Consider the following 14,329-nt stretch of genomic DNA (forward strand, 5'->3'; position numbering starts at 1 on the left):
AAGGGAAGAGAGGGGAGAAAGACTAACAATAGGAGAAAGAAAAAACGGGGGAAGAAAAGAAAGGAGAGGAAGAAAAGAGGGGAGAAAGAAAAGAGGGGGGAGAAAAGGCGGGAGACGTATTTAGGAGGAGCATTTTGTGTAAAGACCCGCACCCCCTTCCGAACTCCTTTGGGATTAACGATAGTCAGTGAGAGAGATGCAAATAGTGAGAAGCAAAGGAAGACTAAGAGACAGAGGAAAAATCAACGAGAGGCTATACGTGCGACAGTTTGTACTGAAGGGAATGGTGGTGACAGCTGCTTCATAAATTAAAACAAAACGCGAAATCAAAACAATCAAAATGAACTCTGAATACAGAACATTCATCCTACTGCCCAAGGAAGGGGCTCTGCAGGGCGGACAGCAGACAGGCAGCGCAGAGGTTGCGCTTCGCTTTATGAGATCACTGTTCCCTTGCTGGCACGTGTGACCCTCGACAATTATTTTGATTAATTTACGTTATGTTTATTCAGCCATGTAAGTGCAGTGAAACTTTAGAGTCCAAAGCAGTCACAACAGTGAAATCTGCGGGGTAACCTGTGAGACAGCTCTAGTGACTGAGGCCTGAGCGTCTACGTTCTCTGTTCCCTGAGGGCTAGTTCAGCTATCTGAGGTCTAAACATCTGTTCTGAGTAGGTAGCGGCCTGGCTCTGCTATCTACTGCACAATACACTGGGCTCTGTGTTATTAGAGGGGTAGCTCTGCTGTGGGACACCCTGTAGCAGACACAAAGGCGTAACGTTTATTACCAATGTAGCGCGACAGGAAAACATAACATTACAAAAGCGCTAATTTAACAAAACAAGGAAGAAAGCAACAAAGGGAAATAGTAACATGAGAACGAAGGATAGGACGCAAGATAGGATAAATGGCAGATTTAAACAAATGCCGAAGAAATGAGAGAAAAAATAAAAAACAAAATTAACAACAAAAAAAAGCATTGGAAATACCTGCAGCAAACGCACGCTCCGAGGCTGTGTTGGGTCAGGAGTGGAGTTAAGAGGCGGGGATTATGAGTCAAAGTGCAAAATTAACAAAACAAGGAAGAAAGCAATAAAGGGAAAGAGTAACACGAGAACGAAGGATAGGACGAAGGATAGGATAAATGGCATATTTAAACAAATGCCGAAGAAATGCGAGAAAAAATAAAAACCATTATCGACAAAAAAAAAAAAGAAGCATTGGAAATACCTGCCGCAAACGAACGCTCTGAGGCTGTATTCGGTCATGAGTGGAGTTAAGAGGCAGGGATTATGAGTCAAAGCGCAAAATTAACAAAACAAGGAAGAAAGCAACAAAGGGAAAGAGTAACACAAGAACGAAGGATAGACAAAGGATATGATAAATGGCAGATTTAAACAAATGCCGAAGAAATGCGAGAAAAAATAAAAACCAGAATCAACAACAAAAAAAAAAGCATTGGAAATACCTGTGGCAAACGCACGCTACGAGGCTGTGTTGGGTCACGAGTGGAGTGAAGAGGCGGGGATTATGAGTCTGCAAGCCAAACCAAAACAAGAGAGGAAAACCATGGCGCCTCGCGCTAAAAGTTTAAAACAAAGAGGCACGTTTTGCAAGTGGTGTGCGATGTGCGCGCGCTGTAAGGGTGTCCGCGAGCCATGCGCTTAGTGAGCCATGACAAGAGAGGAAAGCCAGATGGCGCTTGTGCGCGTAACTGTGCGCGTACCCGCAAGCATTAGGGCAACAAGCAAAAGCGTGTGGTCAGCTTTTTGAAGCCCCCTGACTAAAAGTCTCACCAGAGCAGCGCATGCGCTGGCTCAGGCGAGACCTAAAAACGAAAAAAAAAAACCAGCCAACACGTGTTTCGTCACAATGGGAAGTATCCCGTGACTTCTTCAGGGCTGTAAAAGATATGTGGAAGTTGAGGAATCGTTCCGCCAGTGAGAATTCCAACCCGGCTTGTCTGGTAAAGAAAAGGGTGCTGAGATCCAAAATAATGTGGGGGGAGCTCCGGCTTACGGTGATCCCAAAATTGAATGATTGAAAAACCGTTTGTCAGTGGTGCAACGTCTCCAGGGATCTTGAATGTCAAGGAAAACCTCTGTAATTGAATAGGGAACCTCCAGGGTAATGGTGATCCCCAAAGTAGTGCCAGCAGCTAGTGAAAGGCGAGTCAGCCGGTCTACATAATCTTTAGCATACGAATGATTCCGTGGGATCGCTGGCACCGACTCTTCTCTGTTCATGTGTAAGGCTCCCACGGAATCATTCGTATGCTAAAGATTATGTAGACCGGCTGACTCGCCTTTCACTAGCTGCTGGCACTACTTTGGGGATCACTGACAAACGGTTTTTCAATCATTCAATTTTGGAATCACCGCAAGCCGAAGCTCCCCCCACATTATTTTGGATCTCAGCACCCTTTTCTTTACCAGACAAGCCGGGTTGGAATTATCAATGGCGGAACGATTCCTCAAGTTACACGTATCTTTTACAGCCCTGAATAAGTCACGAAATACTTCCCATTGTGACGAAACACGTGTTGGCTGGTTGTCCTTTGTCCTTTTTAGGTCTCGCCTGACCCAGCGCATGCGCTGGTCTGGCGAGACTTTTTGAGAGGGCTCCAAAAAGTGCCACCAGGCCAGCCTAGAGCTACAGTGCATGTGCGGGGGTGCGCGCTTGACCGCGATTACTTTCACTTTCGCGGCCCCACGGCCGCTTTGATGTTTGATCGCGATCCCGATCACTTTCGCGGCCGCAGGGCCACTTGGCTTAGCCAATAGGTCTCGCTTTTGGGACCTTATAAGTATTTAGTTATGCAACTGTTGCATGGCTAAAAACACTTATAAGGTCCCAAAGGCGAGACCTATTGGCTATGCCAATGCTTGTTCTATATGTGATTAAAACTACCCACATTGACTATTCAAGTGGACTTTAATAACAGAACATCAACAAACATTGTTTTCAGTATGCAAACGTGTGCCCAGGACTTGGCTTTTCAATAGATAGGAAATAGTGCCATTATCTGGTTGAAGGGTTTATTGTGCAGAATGACTTCAGTACCATGGACACACTTGTTCCGTTTTAAATAAAAACTCAGACAATGCAAGAACCAGACTGGTGAGAGGGATTGCTGAGGAAAGGGAAAGTTATCCTACTACACTTGCCGCTTTTATTTATTTAAACTTTAGCTCCCCATTATAAATATTAGAATCCAATCAGTACTTATTGCGTGGCTTGTTTATTTCTGCTAAAATCTGCATTTTCGATTACTTTGACGTGCAAAGCAGAGCAACACCTTAAAATATATGTTTGAAATTAAAAGCAATAGCATAGAGCCACCAAGCGGACAGGCAAGTAACATTCGGGATAACAGAACTGAGACTCATGTCCGAGTCCTATTTCCCATACAGTTTTAATCTGTGCAATAGGCATTGTACTAACCTGACCATAGCTGCTCAGGTTTATCTACAATTAGGAATTTTTTTGAGACAATGGAAAAATACCAATCGGCATTTAATCAGTCCTTTCTCTGAATTAGGTACTGTAATGTTCTGCAGCATGTAAGCTGATGGATTCCTATGACCGCCTCGGAGCAAAGATATTAATTTCTGAGGTGTTTCCACCTCCTTGCAAAGCATGGCCGCTGTTAGCGACAGCAACATCTGCTTAGATGGCCCAGAAACAAATTAAAATAAACACTTTGTAAATATATAGAACACTCGCTGATGTCACTATAAATATAATGACATTTCCAATACATGTTTAAAAGTAGGATTACCCTTGATTAATAAAAAAAAGCTGTAATTCAATGTAATCACACACATATGAATTAGTGCACATAAAGCACAGGCGTGACATTATTCTTTTCAAATACAGATTTATGAACATATTCTGTTTCAATGGCCTACCAGAATATTTTTTTCCTTAATTAAGTAGTCAGGTTGGCGTTTTTCTACGGACAAACACTATTGCATTTATCAAAGGTGCCATAACCACCTTAGCATTTTTATAAATGTACATGCACCGATTTTGAATAGCTCAAAGCCAGCTTTTTGCAGATTTCAGAACATACCTAATTCTGATAAAATGGGTCCAGTGGAAGACAATTGTTTGACTTAAAGTAATTAATCGATGATAAAATATCGCTGTATGGGGAAGCAGGGAACGTACTTGGCTTTCCTGGTCCCTAAAGTAATTTGCACATCGTTGGAGAGTTGCCACCCATTGTTTAAAATGTCCCCGTACTACGCAACCATATCACACAACACAGCGCTTCATACTGGTGCTTTACAGCACTTGCCTTGCCATGAGCTTTGGCAAATAGCACAAAAACTCCCCCAAAATTAGCTTTCTCTCCAAAATGAACTATACGTGACAGACTGCTTCAGAGAGTATTGTGCAATAAGAGCACTTTGTTTAGGCACCAAGAGCCAAGTTACCAGTTGTCTTATGTATAAATGGGGATACACTAATGAAATCTAATTACAAGCAATAACATGCTCACATGTTAAAACAAGTCGCAAACACTTCTAGATAGAATACCGCAGCGGCTTGGCAAACGCTCTAGCTGTCTTCAACAGAAGTCCTCTAGATTGTCGAATTTCTCCTATGTTGGCCGCCTCCCCGGGGTCCTGGTGCCACCAGTACAGCCAATCAGCAGGTCTCACATCCAGGCAAAAGAGAGAAAGGACTAGAGCTGCCGGTTCTAGTTGTCTAAAGGACGGGAATGTGCGCTAAGACTCAGGCATTGATGTGGGGGGAAAAAAGGTTTTCACTTACGCAAACGACAGGCACTACAAACGGCACACAAAAACATAAGGAAGTAGCCTGTAACATTACAGATAACTGCACAACATAAAGGCAAAAACATGAACAAAGACACTGAAATCACAATAGCAGGTAAAGCCGCTGAAAACACGGGCACAAGGTTACATCAAAAAACTCAATCAGAGTCTGCCCATATAGACCGTAGCGCACAGCTAGAGCAGCCATGAAACCATTGCACACAGATCGCCATCACAGACCCAGCGCACACAGCCTGCTCAGTCCATGCGAGGCGCTATGTGACCTCGGCCAAGAGGTGGGGGGAAAAGGGGGAGGGAGAGCTGGCCTGGGAGAAGGAAAAGACACGAGCAGCCTAAAGAAAAATGCAGAGACGAGCAGAAAGGAACATTTAAACAAAATAGTTCTCCTAAGTAACACATAAAGAATGCAAGCGTAAGGACACTGTACGTCACCAGTGCTCCTCAGCCTTTAATGGAAGTGTGGTATCAGCTCTGTGAACAAGTTAGTGAAAAAAGAGCGACGCAAGAGTGAGCCAAAAGTAAGCAACAGGCAGGATTACTCTCTATATAGTGATTACAGCAAGTCTTGCCGACAGCACATGCACGCTGCCTAGGCTCGACCTAAAAATTAGGAAAATCACCTAAAGCAGGTATTTCTCCCTTATCACTATGTGTCAAAGACCAACTATAAGGAAAAAGGTGCTTTAAAAACTACTCTAAAGCTGCCTTAGTGATCGTTGACTGATCAGTAAAGTAGACAAAAACAGAAAACTATACTGTTATAAATAAATACAGATTATTTTGTATGAACTTCTATGGAAGTATAATTTTTGGGCCTTTGCAGACTCTTAAAACATGAACAAATGGCAGATATTTTCTTTTGGAAACCCTAATGCTATGTAATTATAAAACATCTTTATCAAAGCAGTTTATCAGCATCCACAGGCCAGTTCACCAGGTTTCGTGTGACGTGGGGCAAGGACTTACATGCCAAGAACTAACCCTCCTTCGAATAGAAAAGATGGCGTCTATGTATTGTCATCTCAATATGCATTGTGTACAGTCTGCTTTCAATCGGGCAACCCTCAAAAAGAGTCTGTATTCATGAGCGGTTAAACATTTAAGCATCATACAGTCTCAACAGCTGATTAATAAGTTTTCTCTTATGGGCCGAACACCCGCTGTGTGAGAGCTTGGTGCCTCTGATTCTGAGCCTCTATTTTCCTCACGTGCAGATCTCTTCCACCCCCAGGGCCCAACTATTTAAAGAAGAATCATTTTTTAAATATAATCCCATCACCTGAAAGACAAGAAGCTAAATTTGTCAGTACGTGGGAAGCAGTTGCAGTGCTGTGTAAGAAACTGAGGGGGAAGCGTGTGTAAATTGAGGCCTGAGCAAGTTAGCCATGAAACTATCCAACGTGATGTAAGTGAGTCCTCCTTCTAGGCTGCAATTACTGGTATTTTCCACACAGAACATGTAGTGTGGGAAAGCATCTGATGGTTAACTATATCCTATCATTTGGAATGTAATGGAAAAGCATTATTTTGTGCGTCTGCCCCTTTTTACTTCTTTACACACTGCTAAATAACACAAAGGAGCAGAAAAAAACGCCCCAGGCAGTAATTTTCACAAATGCTGGCCTGTTCTCAATTCTGGGCCACAGTGCAGCAAAGTACACACACATTTCCTACCGCTCAGTCTTCTCGGACGCAGACACGCTGTATCACAAATAATTCCCAGTTGTTGATCTGTAATGTCTGGTAATGTGCCCCCTGGTGGAAACCCAAAGAAACTGGGGCAAGGAGAGCGAGAAAGGCAAAATGCGGCTTTCCTGCAACCTCTGGGGTGAATTTCAGTACTGGGGAACGTCTGAACAGGAGAACCTTATTGGAATAAAATCGATATTAGGTTTGAGGATTTAATATAAGGATAAGAAGGACTACTGGGTCTGAGAGCGGCAGCAACAGCAAGTTTAAGTAGAAGGTTTCTCACAAGATTGTGCCTCTGTGAGGAGCAGTAACAGTGTCAGAAGACCTCACTGGTACTCGTCTGTCAAGAGGGACATCAGTGCAGCAAGTCCTCAAGGGTACAAGTAAAGCTTCTCACAAGATTGCGCATTGGTCAGGAGTGACACAAACGCCAGAAGTCCTTGAGGAACTAGCAATGCTTCCATGAAGACAGCATGTGAGTCAGGAATGATACCAGTGTAGGAATTCCGGAGATGTAAAGCAAAGATTCTCACAAGAATAAGCGTCTTACAAGAGTGACACCAGTACAGGAAGTCCTCGAAGGAGCAAGCGCCCTGAGGCTATCTCCCGGGGATGTTTTTGTGCCTCATCAAAACATCAATTTTCGTTTCCATTGTTATTTAGCATTGCACAGAGTTCTACTAGCCTCTGTGAAATTTCAAGCTGATTTACACTGTATGACTCTACATAATAATTGGACAGCTGATACCTAACAGGTGAAGACATTTCATGTATTGTTTAAATATGCTCTACATCCCCATTCAATTTGGAAAAACAATCGAATACGATAATTCACATAAAAGTATGATAAATACATGTTTATATATATATATATATATATATACACACATATATATATATATATATATATATATATATATATATATATACATTAGGTCTGCTGTAAAGTTCCTGACAAAAGCTACACTTGTTTTATTATATGTTCCCTCGAGGAAAAGTAAGACATGAAACCAATAAGTTGCTCACGGTGATGGGCTTCACTACATGCCCCCATTGTCCACAAGCAACAGAATCAGACTTTGAATGAAATTTCACTAGGGTTATCAAGAGGATTACAGTTGACTGTGAAGAACTTAATCTCTTCTGAAGCGGTGTCTCCTAAATAACGCTCTGCGGCTGGTCAATGGTACTTTTCAAAAAGTTACCAAGAGAATTTAAACAATCGTTTCGAGACATTTAAGGCAACTGTTTCATGATGCCTTTTTTGTAATATCTGAAGAGCTGCAAACATGGCTTTGTACATTTACTTCACACATCTAAGCAACACGACATTACTTCATAAAAAGATGTTCAATTTCATTATGTATTTGTAAAACAAAAAAGTCTGAGTTAAAAAAAAAAACTTTTACTGCTAACAAGTGTTTTTGTCACTATTTTTTGCAAAAATAAGTTGAAGATGAAGGACCAAGTAGGGCTCAGATCTATTGCATTATTTCAATTACTAACAATTAAATAAAAAATGGTTCAGATTTTTAGATAAACTAACATTTCGAGGAATTCAAATTGGTATTACCATTTCTAAAGTACGTGTGAGAAATGGAAAATATTTAGTGAACAAATCCCAGATAAGGAAATCAAGAAAACCTAATTCCACCCAGAACTCATTAACATAAATACAAACTGAAGTATTATGTCTCACCATACACCCATAATACAGAGAGGATAAGCAAATGCACTTCCCCATTATCTAGTTTAAGTTAGACATTAAACAGGTAGTCATGCACAATAGGACTACCATTTAATATGAGTTTCAAGGTGGCTTATGGTGCATTTCGCCTATCATCACTGCTCAAAGTATCCAGCAGTCACGAGGCTTTAAAAGAATACTGACTCATACATCACAAGCGTTAGTGTTCAATCTACAAAATTTGTTAAAATAGTGCCTTTTTTTTTTTTTTTTACAAATGAGGGAAGTGCACTTGCATGCCCTTTTTTAAAACTACATTAATGTGATGGAGGACAATGTGACTCTTTTCGAAACTATGTAAACGCCTCCAGTGGAGAAAAAAAAAAATTGCAATCTCCATTATGTTACAGGGAAAGGATGATTACAATTCAAATTTTGGGAAGCATTTTATTATGCCTCGCTGTTAAATGCACCTAGCAAATTATGTGGTACTGCTAAGAAGAAGTCCTATATTTTCCCCTCTAAAAAGCTCATCAAAATCCTATAATCCATTAAAGAAAGGAGTAAAGTTTGCTGTAGTTTCAAAATAAAGTTGGTTTTCCTAAGACTGAAGATGGCAAAAGAAATATACACTCACATATTTATTTTATAAGGGTAAGCCCCAACAGCCATGTTAATCAGGACATTATAATCCTACGAAGGGTACCATCTGCACAGAGGGAAGAGGCCTTGACATTTGCATGCAGCAATTTCCTGCACAGTGTAAAAAGCACGTTTGAGGAAACTGCGACCATATGTTTTTCCAAATATGTGCATTTTAAACTGCGCGGGTAATAAGATTTGGCATCATAAAATGAGATTAGATTCAGTATAGCCAATGGATCAGCCTCAGGGAGCTTTCTCAGCTAGGAAGTTTATTTTTGGGTGCAAACAAGTTACAAAATAGTGTTAGGTTGTTTTAATTGCAGGTCCTTTGGTAGATACTTCGGAAAATGTAATCACAAGCAGATTATAACTCAAGAAAAGCGAAACACAAAACAAGCCATTCAAGTCGACAGTAGGCTTGAGACCTAAAATTTTGAATAATGGCAGAGTTTATATACAATTTTCAAATGTTGCTACTTAGGGGGCAAGCCGCTACCATGAAATCGCAATGGCAGCAACACGTGCTCAAGCCTAGCTCCATCTTAACTGGTCACTGTAACAGTGAAAGGTGATGAGGCTCGTAACACGGTCCAAGAACTTGGTACCTAGAGACCCAAGGCTGCATTAAAACAAGTGCTCAGCTATCAGACGGTGTCAGCCTTCAGGGATAAACTTATCACAGAAATATACAACACAACTCTTCCAGGTAAGCACCTTTGAATCCCTCCTTCTCTGACGTTGTTAGAAGAACCAGCACCTCGTCAATCACTGCCCGGATTTGCATAATTCAGCAAAGCAGTGGAGGAATAATGTTCCTACATCAATAAATATCTCAGTTATTGTGACATGGCATTTATTGATTAGCTCCAATTAGCAAGTAACGTCAAAGCTTGCTTCTGTTTTTGGGAACGAAGCACTTCAACGACTGTTACTGGTTGAGTTGACAATGAATGACAATAAATAAATTAATTAGTATTATACAGTAGAAACACTAAGATTGTTGTAAGGTGTCAGACATTAGATACATTGCAGTTCTTCATGGAGAATGTGGAACATAATTTTACAGAAATGACTGTACAGTTTGCATTTTATGAATAATTGTAATTTTTAAGTCCTCTCTAATTAACAGGAAAATTCAATGCAGATATCAATGGCTTAATAGCAGTCCGCGCTTTATGTTTTCCTTGGTAAACGCGCACAATGTATTTATTACTTGCTACCCTCGGTAGAGCGGAATATAAAAAGAGGGGAGGCTGATCATCTTTAAAAAGTAATCAATTCAAAATGTGTTAATGCCCTTTTCTTCACTGAACCCTTTTTTAATAGAAACCAAAGAGTGGAACATTTATAGAATGATGTTTTCATAGGTGTATTTCATAAGGCCCATGGACTCGAATGTAGTTAATATGTTTCAGTAGCCATCTGAACGCCCCATAAAACTTCTCAAACTCTCTGTTAGGTATATTTTTCATAATCTCCATACTGTGCTGTCTACAGAGCATAACCAATGAACAGCTGCAAAAATAGTTCCAGTTTGTGAATCAACGTTCATAAACAAGCATCATCAGTCATTTGGCATCGAACACATTTGGCTAATATAAGCACCAATAAAACAAAGAGTAAACCTTTGTAAGACTAGTGCTTTATTTGCAACTATGTAGGGCTCATAGGACTAAAATACTGAAAAAGATTTCCGACTTATAGCAGGTGTAATTCCTCATACCTCTCAACCCACAGTGGCCAAACACATCAGACACTGATGTTACAGGGTGTCTAAAAAAAGGCAAGCGATAAATAAAGTAAGAAAAAGATTACACATTAATAATGCTATATTGTTCTATTAAATCAGTGAAGCTGTTCTGAGTTTTTGAAAAATTGTGAACATACAATGGGTGTGGGCAAATCGTCAGATGATCTAAAACAAGTTAGTTGAGAGGTATGTCACATGTACATTGACTGTTTAATCTGCCTATTTAATGTATTGCCTGAGTTTGCAGCTTACAGCAAATATATTTATAGCATAGGCACAATGGCAAAGAACAGTATAATAGCCTGTGGTCAACGCCATATTGGTGACTACACAGTAGCAGCAATTTAAGACAAAATAACATACCAAACTCTCTTAAAACAGCTCAGTAGGTAGCCTGATTAGTCACACTGGCTTTGAAAGGAAAGCACTTTAAATCAATAAATAACATAATTTTGTTAATCAGTGGGATATACAAATTTGCTTTAGTTCTTTAGAAACAAATCAGGAACAGCAGTTGTGCGAATCAGATGCAGGAGAACAGACATTTCACTTTAATATTAGGTATCCAGCTTGACCTGCCACCTCATATGTTTGGCGTTTCAGCGTTTCTAAGTCACGTTCAACTTGCAGAACTGCAGATATTTCCAAACAATGTCAAAAACTAAGAGCGACAAAAGGAATCTTAAATAGGAAACGCTAAAAAACAACGTTCAAAACCTTTTGGATATAAAACACAATGTGTCTGGATATGTTCAATCTGTAATAGTTAATGAGTTTATGGAGACATGCACCCTGCATCCAGTCCAACATTGTTTATCGAGCATAAATTACAGTGCTGTAGAAAGATTTCAACCCCCTTGTCAAAGCATCTAGACAATAAAAGACTAAAGTTGTCTTTAAATATGCGGAGTACAAAAGGTGTTTTGATGTTCGTTGTTAAAATGAACATTTGAAAAGGCACTTCATTATGTAGGAAAAAAACACTAGAATCAGTTGAACTGTTCCAGAACAGGGGCTTAGTGTCTGCATAGTGGGGTGCAGAGATAGGCAGGAGGGTGGGGGTGTCAAAGTTCAACTCTGGTAACACATCAAGTTCAGTTTTTTGGTTTGTTTCAAGAAGAAAAAAAATCCAGAAAAAATTCCATCCATATATGAAATTAGTTAAAAGAGTTCCATTTAAAATATGTTGTCTTTCTTTTTATAAAAGTTATCTGGTCAGGTCACAACCTCCGTCTTTCAGCTGACTCGAACCGTTGAACTGTATCATCGCTCAAGTCCTATAAGAGAAGGTCTTCTCGCCTGGATGAGAAGTTCCCCATAGCTTTGCGTTTTGAAGGAGTCGTGCCAGGTCTAAAATGGGTAGACTGAATCGAAGTTTGTAGCAATGCACCAGTAGCTGGCTAACGGCCAACCTTGAAGGCTACCTGTTACAAAGGTTATGAAGCATACTATAAACCTCTTCCTCTCTGCTGAGTCCCTCAAAGAAGGGTATAAGATCCAGCAGCTCTGTGTCCGTCATGTCATCAAACCAGGACTGCACAGGCACCTGAAATAAAAGCAGACAATGCATGACATATTTGCTTCTGACATGAGTAGACATATTCTCAGGATCCTACCAGATATGTATGCTTTGAAAAACATATGCTTGAACCAGTCAGGCTATATTTATTTAAAGAGCTACTGTAACCTCCAAAGCAACATTTATTTTCCATTAGTCTACAGTTTTCTCTGCTATACATAGAACATGATTTAGCCCCAAAAAACCCTTAAGATTTGGGAACCATTATTCCCCAACACGTATGTACCTCTGGCTCAGGCAAAATAACGTGTTTGTCCATTTTGCTCTGTTTGGTCAAGTGATTCCAACTATAGTAGGCCCCTACTTGCTCCAAAATTTGAGCAAGGCCCTTAGCTTCCAGCTCAGTTTCTCATGCTCACCGGAAGTGGCAAGAAAGTCTTGTTGCGTAGGCTTGGTCTTCAGCAACAATGGACTACATTGCAAGCCACTGACTGTCCGCGGCATTAACATAGTGAGAACCCCCACTGTGCTCACACATGTTTTCTTAACAAAAATGTTGATGAAGTAAAATAAACAAAGGTGGTATCATTATGGAACCATCACTCTTCAGATGTAAATAAACCGACACCACCAAAGAACAGATTTTGTGGAATACACACATGTGAAGCATATATTTGCTGCAAGAGAAGTAGAAAAGGAAACTGTGACATCCTTAAGCCATGGAAAATGTTCATTGTTTGGGAAAGATTGGAATCCCAGCTTTACAACTTTGATTCTGCTATAGATTCAGATAATGTGCATATAAGACCATTGGGATCAGAAATAGAAACGTGTTCTTCTTCAGCGTTCGTTTGGAGTTCACTTTAGAATGAATCCCCTTGTTTTTCAGCAGAAATCGACAATACATCTACCATGCATTTCATTTTAAACGCTTTTTTGTGCAGTCCATCAGTGTCACTGGAATCTTTATGCGTTTATATACTTGTTTAAAAACACATAGTCCCTCCACTTTAAGGGTAAATGGAGAGTAAGAATTTACCAAACTATGGTTACTGATGCTGATAAGCTGAAAGCGCTGCATAAACCTGTTGTAGATTTGTTTACAGTGCATCGATTTTAAAACAGTACACACCCATTCACCACTGAGGTGGAAGAAAGTGGAATGAAATACCTTTCCAGTTAATCCCTGCATCTTTTCTGGCCTCGACAACAACGAAATAATGTATTGTAAATGTGGGAATGAAAAAATAAAACCATGTAGGAATGTCATTGGTCTAACAGCAAGAGGTATGCGAGCTTGCTGTTAACATAAATGTGAAAGACACAATTGATGGACGGAATGCAGAACAAATCAAACATTCACCCCCAGTCAAGAGATCTGGGTTAAATCCATCGTTCTTTTGCTCACCATGCCACCCCAGTTTGGACCCAGCCATATGCAAATCAGTCTTAACCCTTTGCCTCATGCGAACAATCCAGCCCAAACTGCCAAGCCAGGTCCTCCCTGGACTGGAAACAAGCATCCTGGGACCGGTTTCGGGGTTTCACCCCTCTTCAGGCAGGATAGGTTGATTCCAGTGCATGGATAGCACGGACCCACAGCTGAGCATACCCGTCCCACTCGGGGTGACAAATGCAAAAACAACAGTTAAACAGAATGCAGAACAATGTCATACATTCACCCCAGTACAGAGATGGGGCCTAAATCCATTGTTTTTTTGCTCACCATACCATTCCAGTTTGAACCCAGCCATATGCAAATCAGTCTTGACCCTGTGCCTCATGGGAACAGTCCAGCCCGAACTGCCAAGCAGGTCCTCCCTGGACTGGAAACAAGCATCCTAGGACCGGTTTCGGGGTTTCACCCCTCTTCAGCCAGGATAGCTTGATTCCAGTGGCATGGAGAGCACGGGACTCACGTCTGAGCATACCCGTCCCACTCGGGGTGACAAATGCAAACACTTGATGGACAGAATGCAGAACAATGTCATACATTCACCCCAGTACAGAGATGGGGCCTAAATCCATCGTTCTTTTGCTCACCATGCCACCCCATTTTGGACCCAGCCATATGCAAATCAGTCTTAACCCTGTGCCTCATGCGAACAATCCAGCCCAAACTGCCAAGCCAGGTCCTCCCTGGACTGGAAACAAGCATCCTGGGACCGGCCTGGACTGTTCCCATGGGGAATAGGGTCAAGACTGATTTGCATATGGCTGGGTTCAAA

The 14,329-nt window shown here is 40.9% G+C and overlaps 1 protein-coding gene and 1 long non-coding RNA gene across 4 annotated transcripts in view; one reads left to right on the forward strand and one right to left on the reverse strand.

The window, feature by feature from the left end:
* The window catches only part of LOC146796352 (uncharacterized), a 103,783-nt gene that overhangs the window by 64,095 nt on the left and 25,359 nt on the right, over positions 1–14,329 (forward strand). The gene's annotated exons all lie outside the window — the stretch shown is intronic.
* The window catches only part of LOC146796353 (CTD small phosphatase-like protein), a 332,502-nt gene continuing 328,627 nt past the window's right edge, over positions 10,455–14,329 (reverse strand). For both annotated transcript variants that reach the window (XM_085628875.1, XM_085628874.1), the window contains one exon: positions 10,455–12,128. In XM_085628875.1, the coding sequence (XP_085485001.1) occupies positions 12,003–12,128 (126 nt within the window). In that variant the 3' untranslated portion in view covers positions 10,455–12,002. The remainder of the gene's footprint in view (positions 12,129–14,329) is intronic.

This window comes from Triturus cristatus, chromosome 10 (assembly GCF_964204655.1).
Source record: "Triturus cristatus chromosome 10, aTriCri1.1, whole genome shotgun sequence".
In the NCBI taxonomy this organism is placed as follows: domain Eukaryota; kingdom Metazoa; phylum Chordata; class Amphibia; order Caudata; family Salamandridae; genus Triturus; species Triturus cristatus.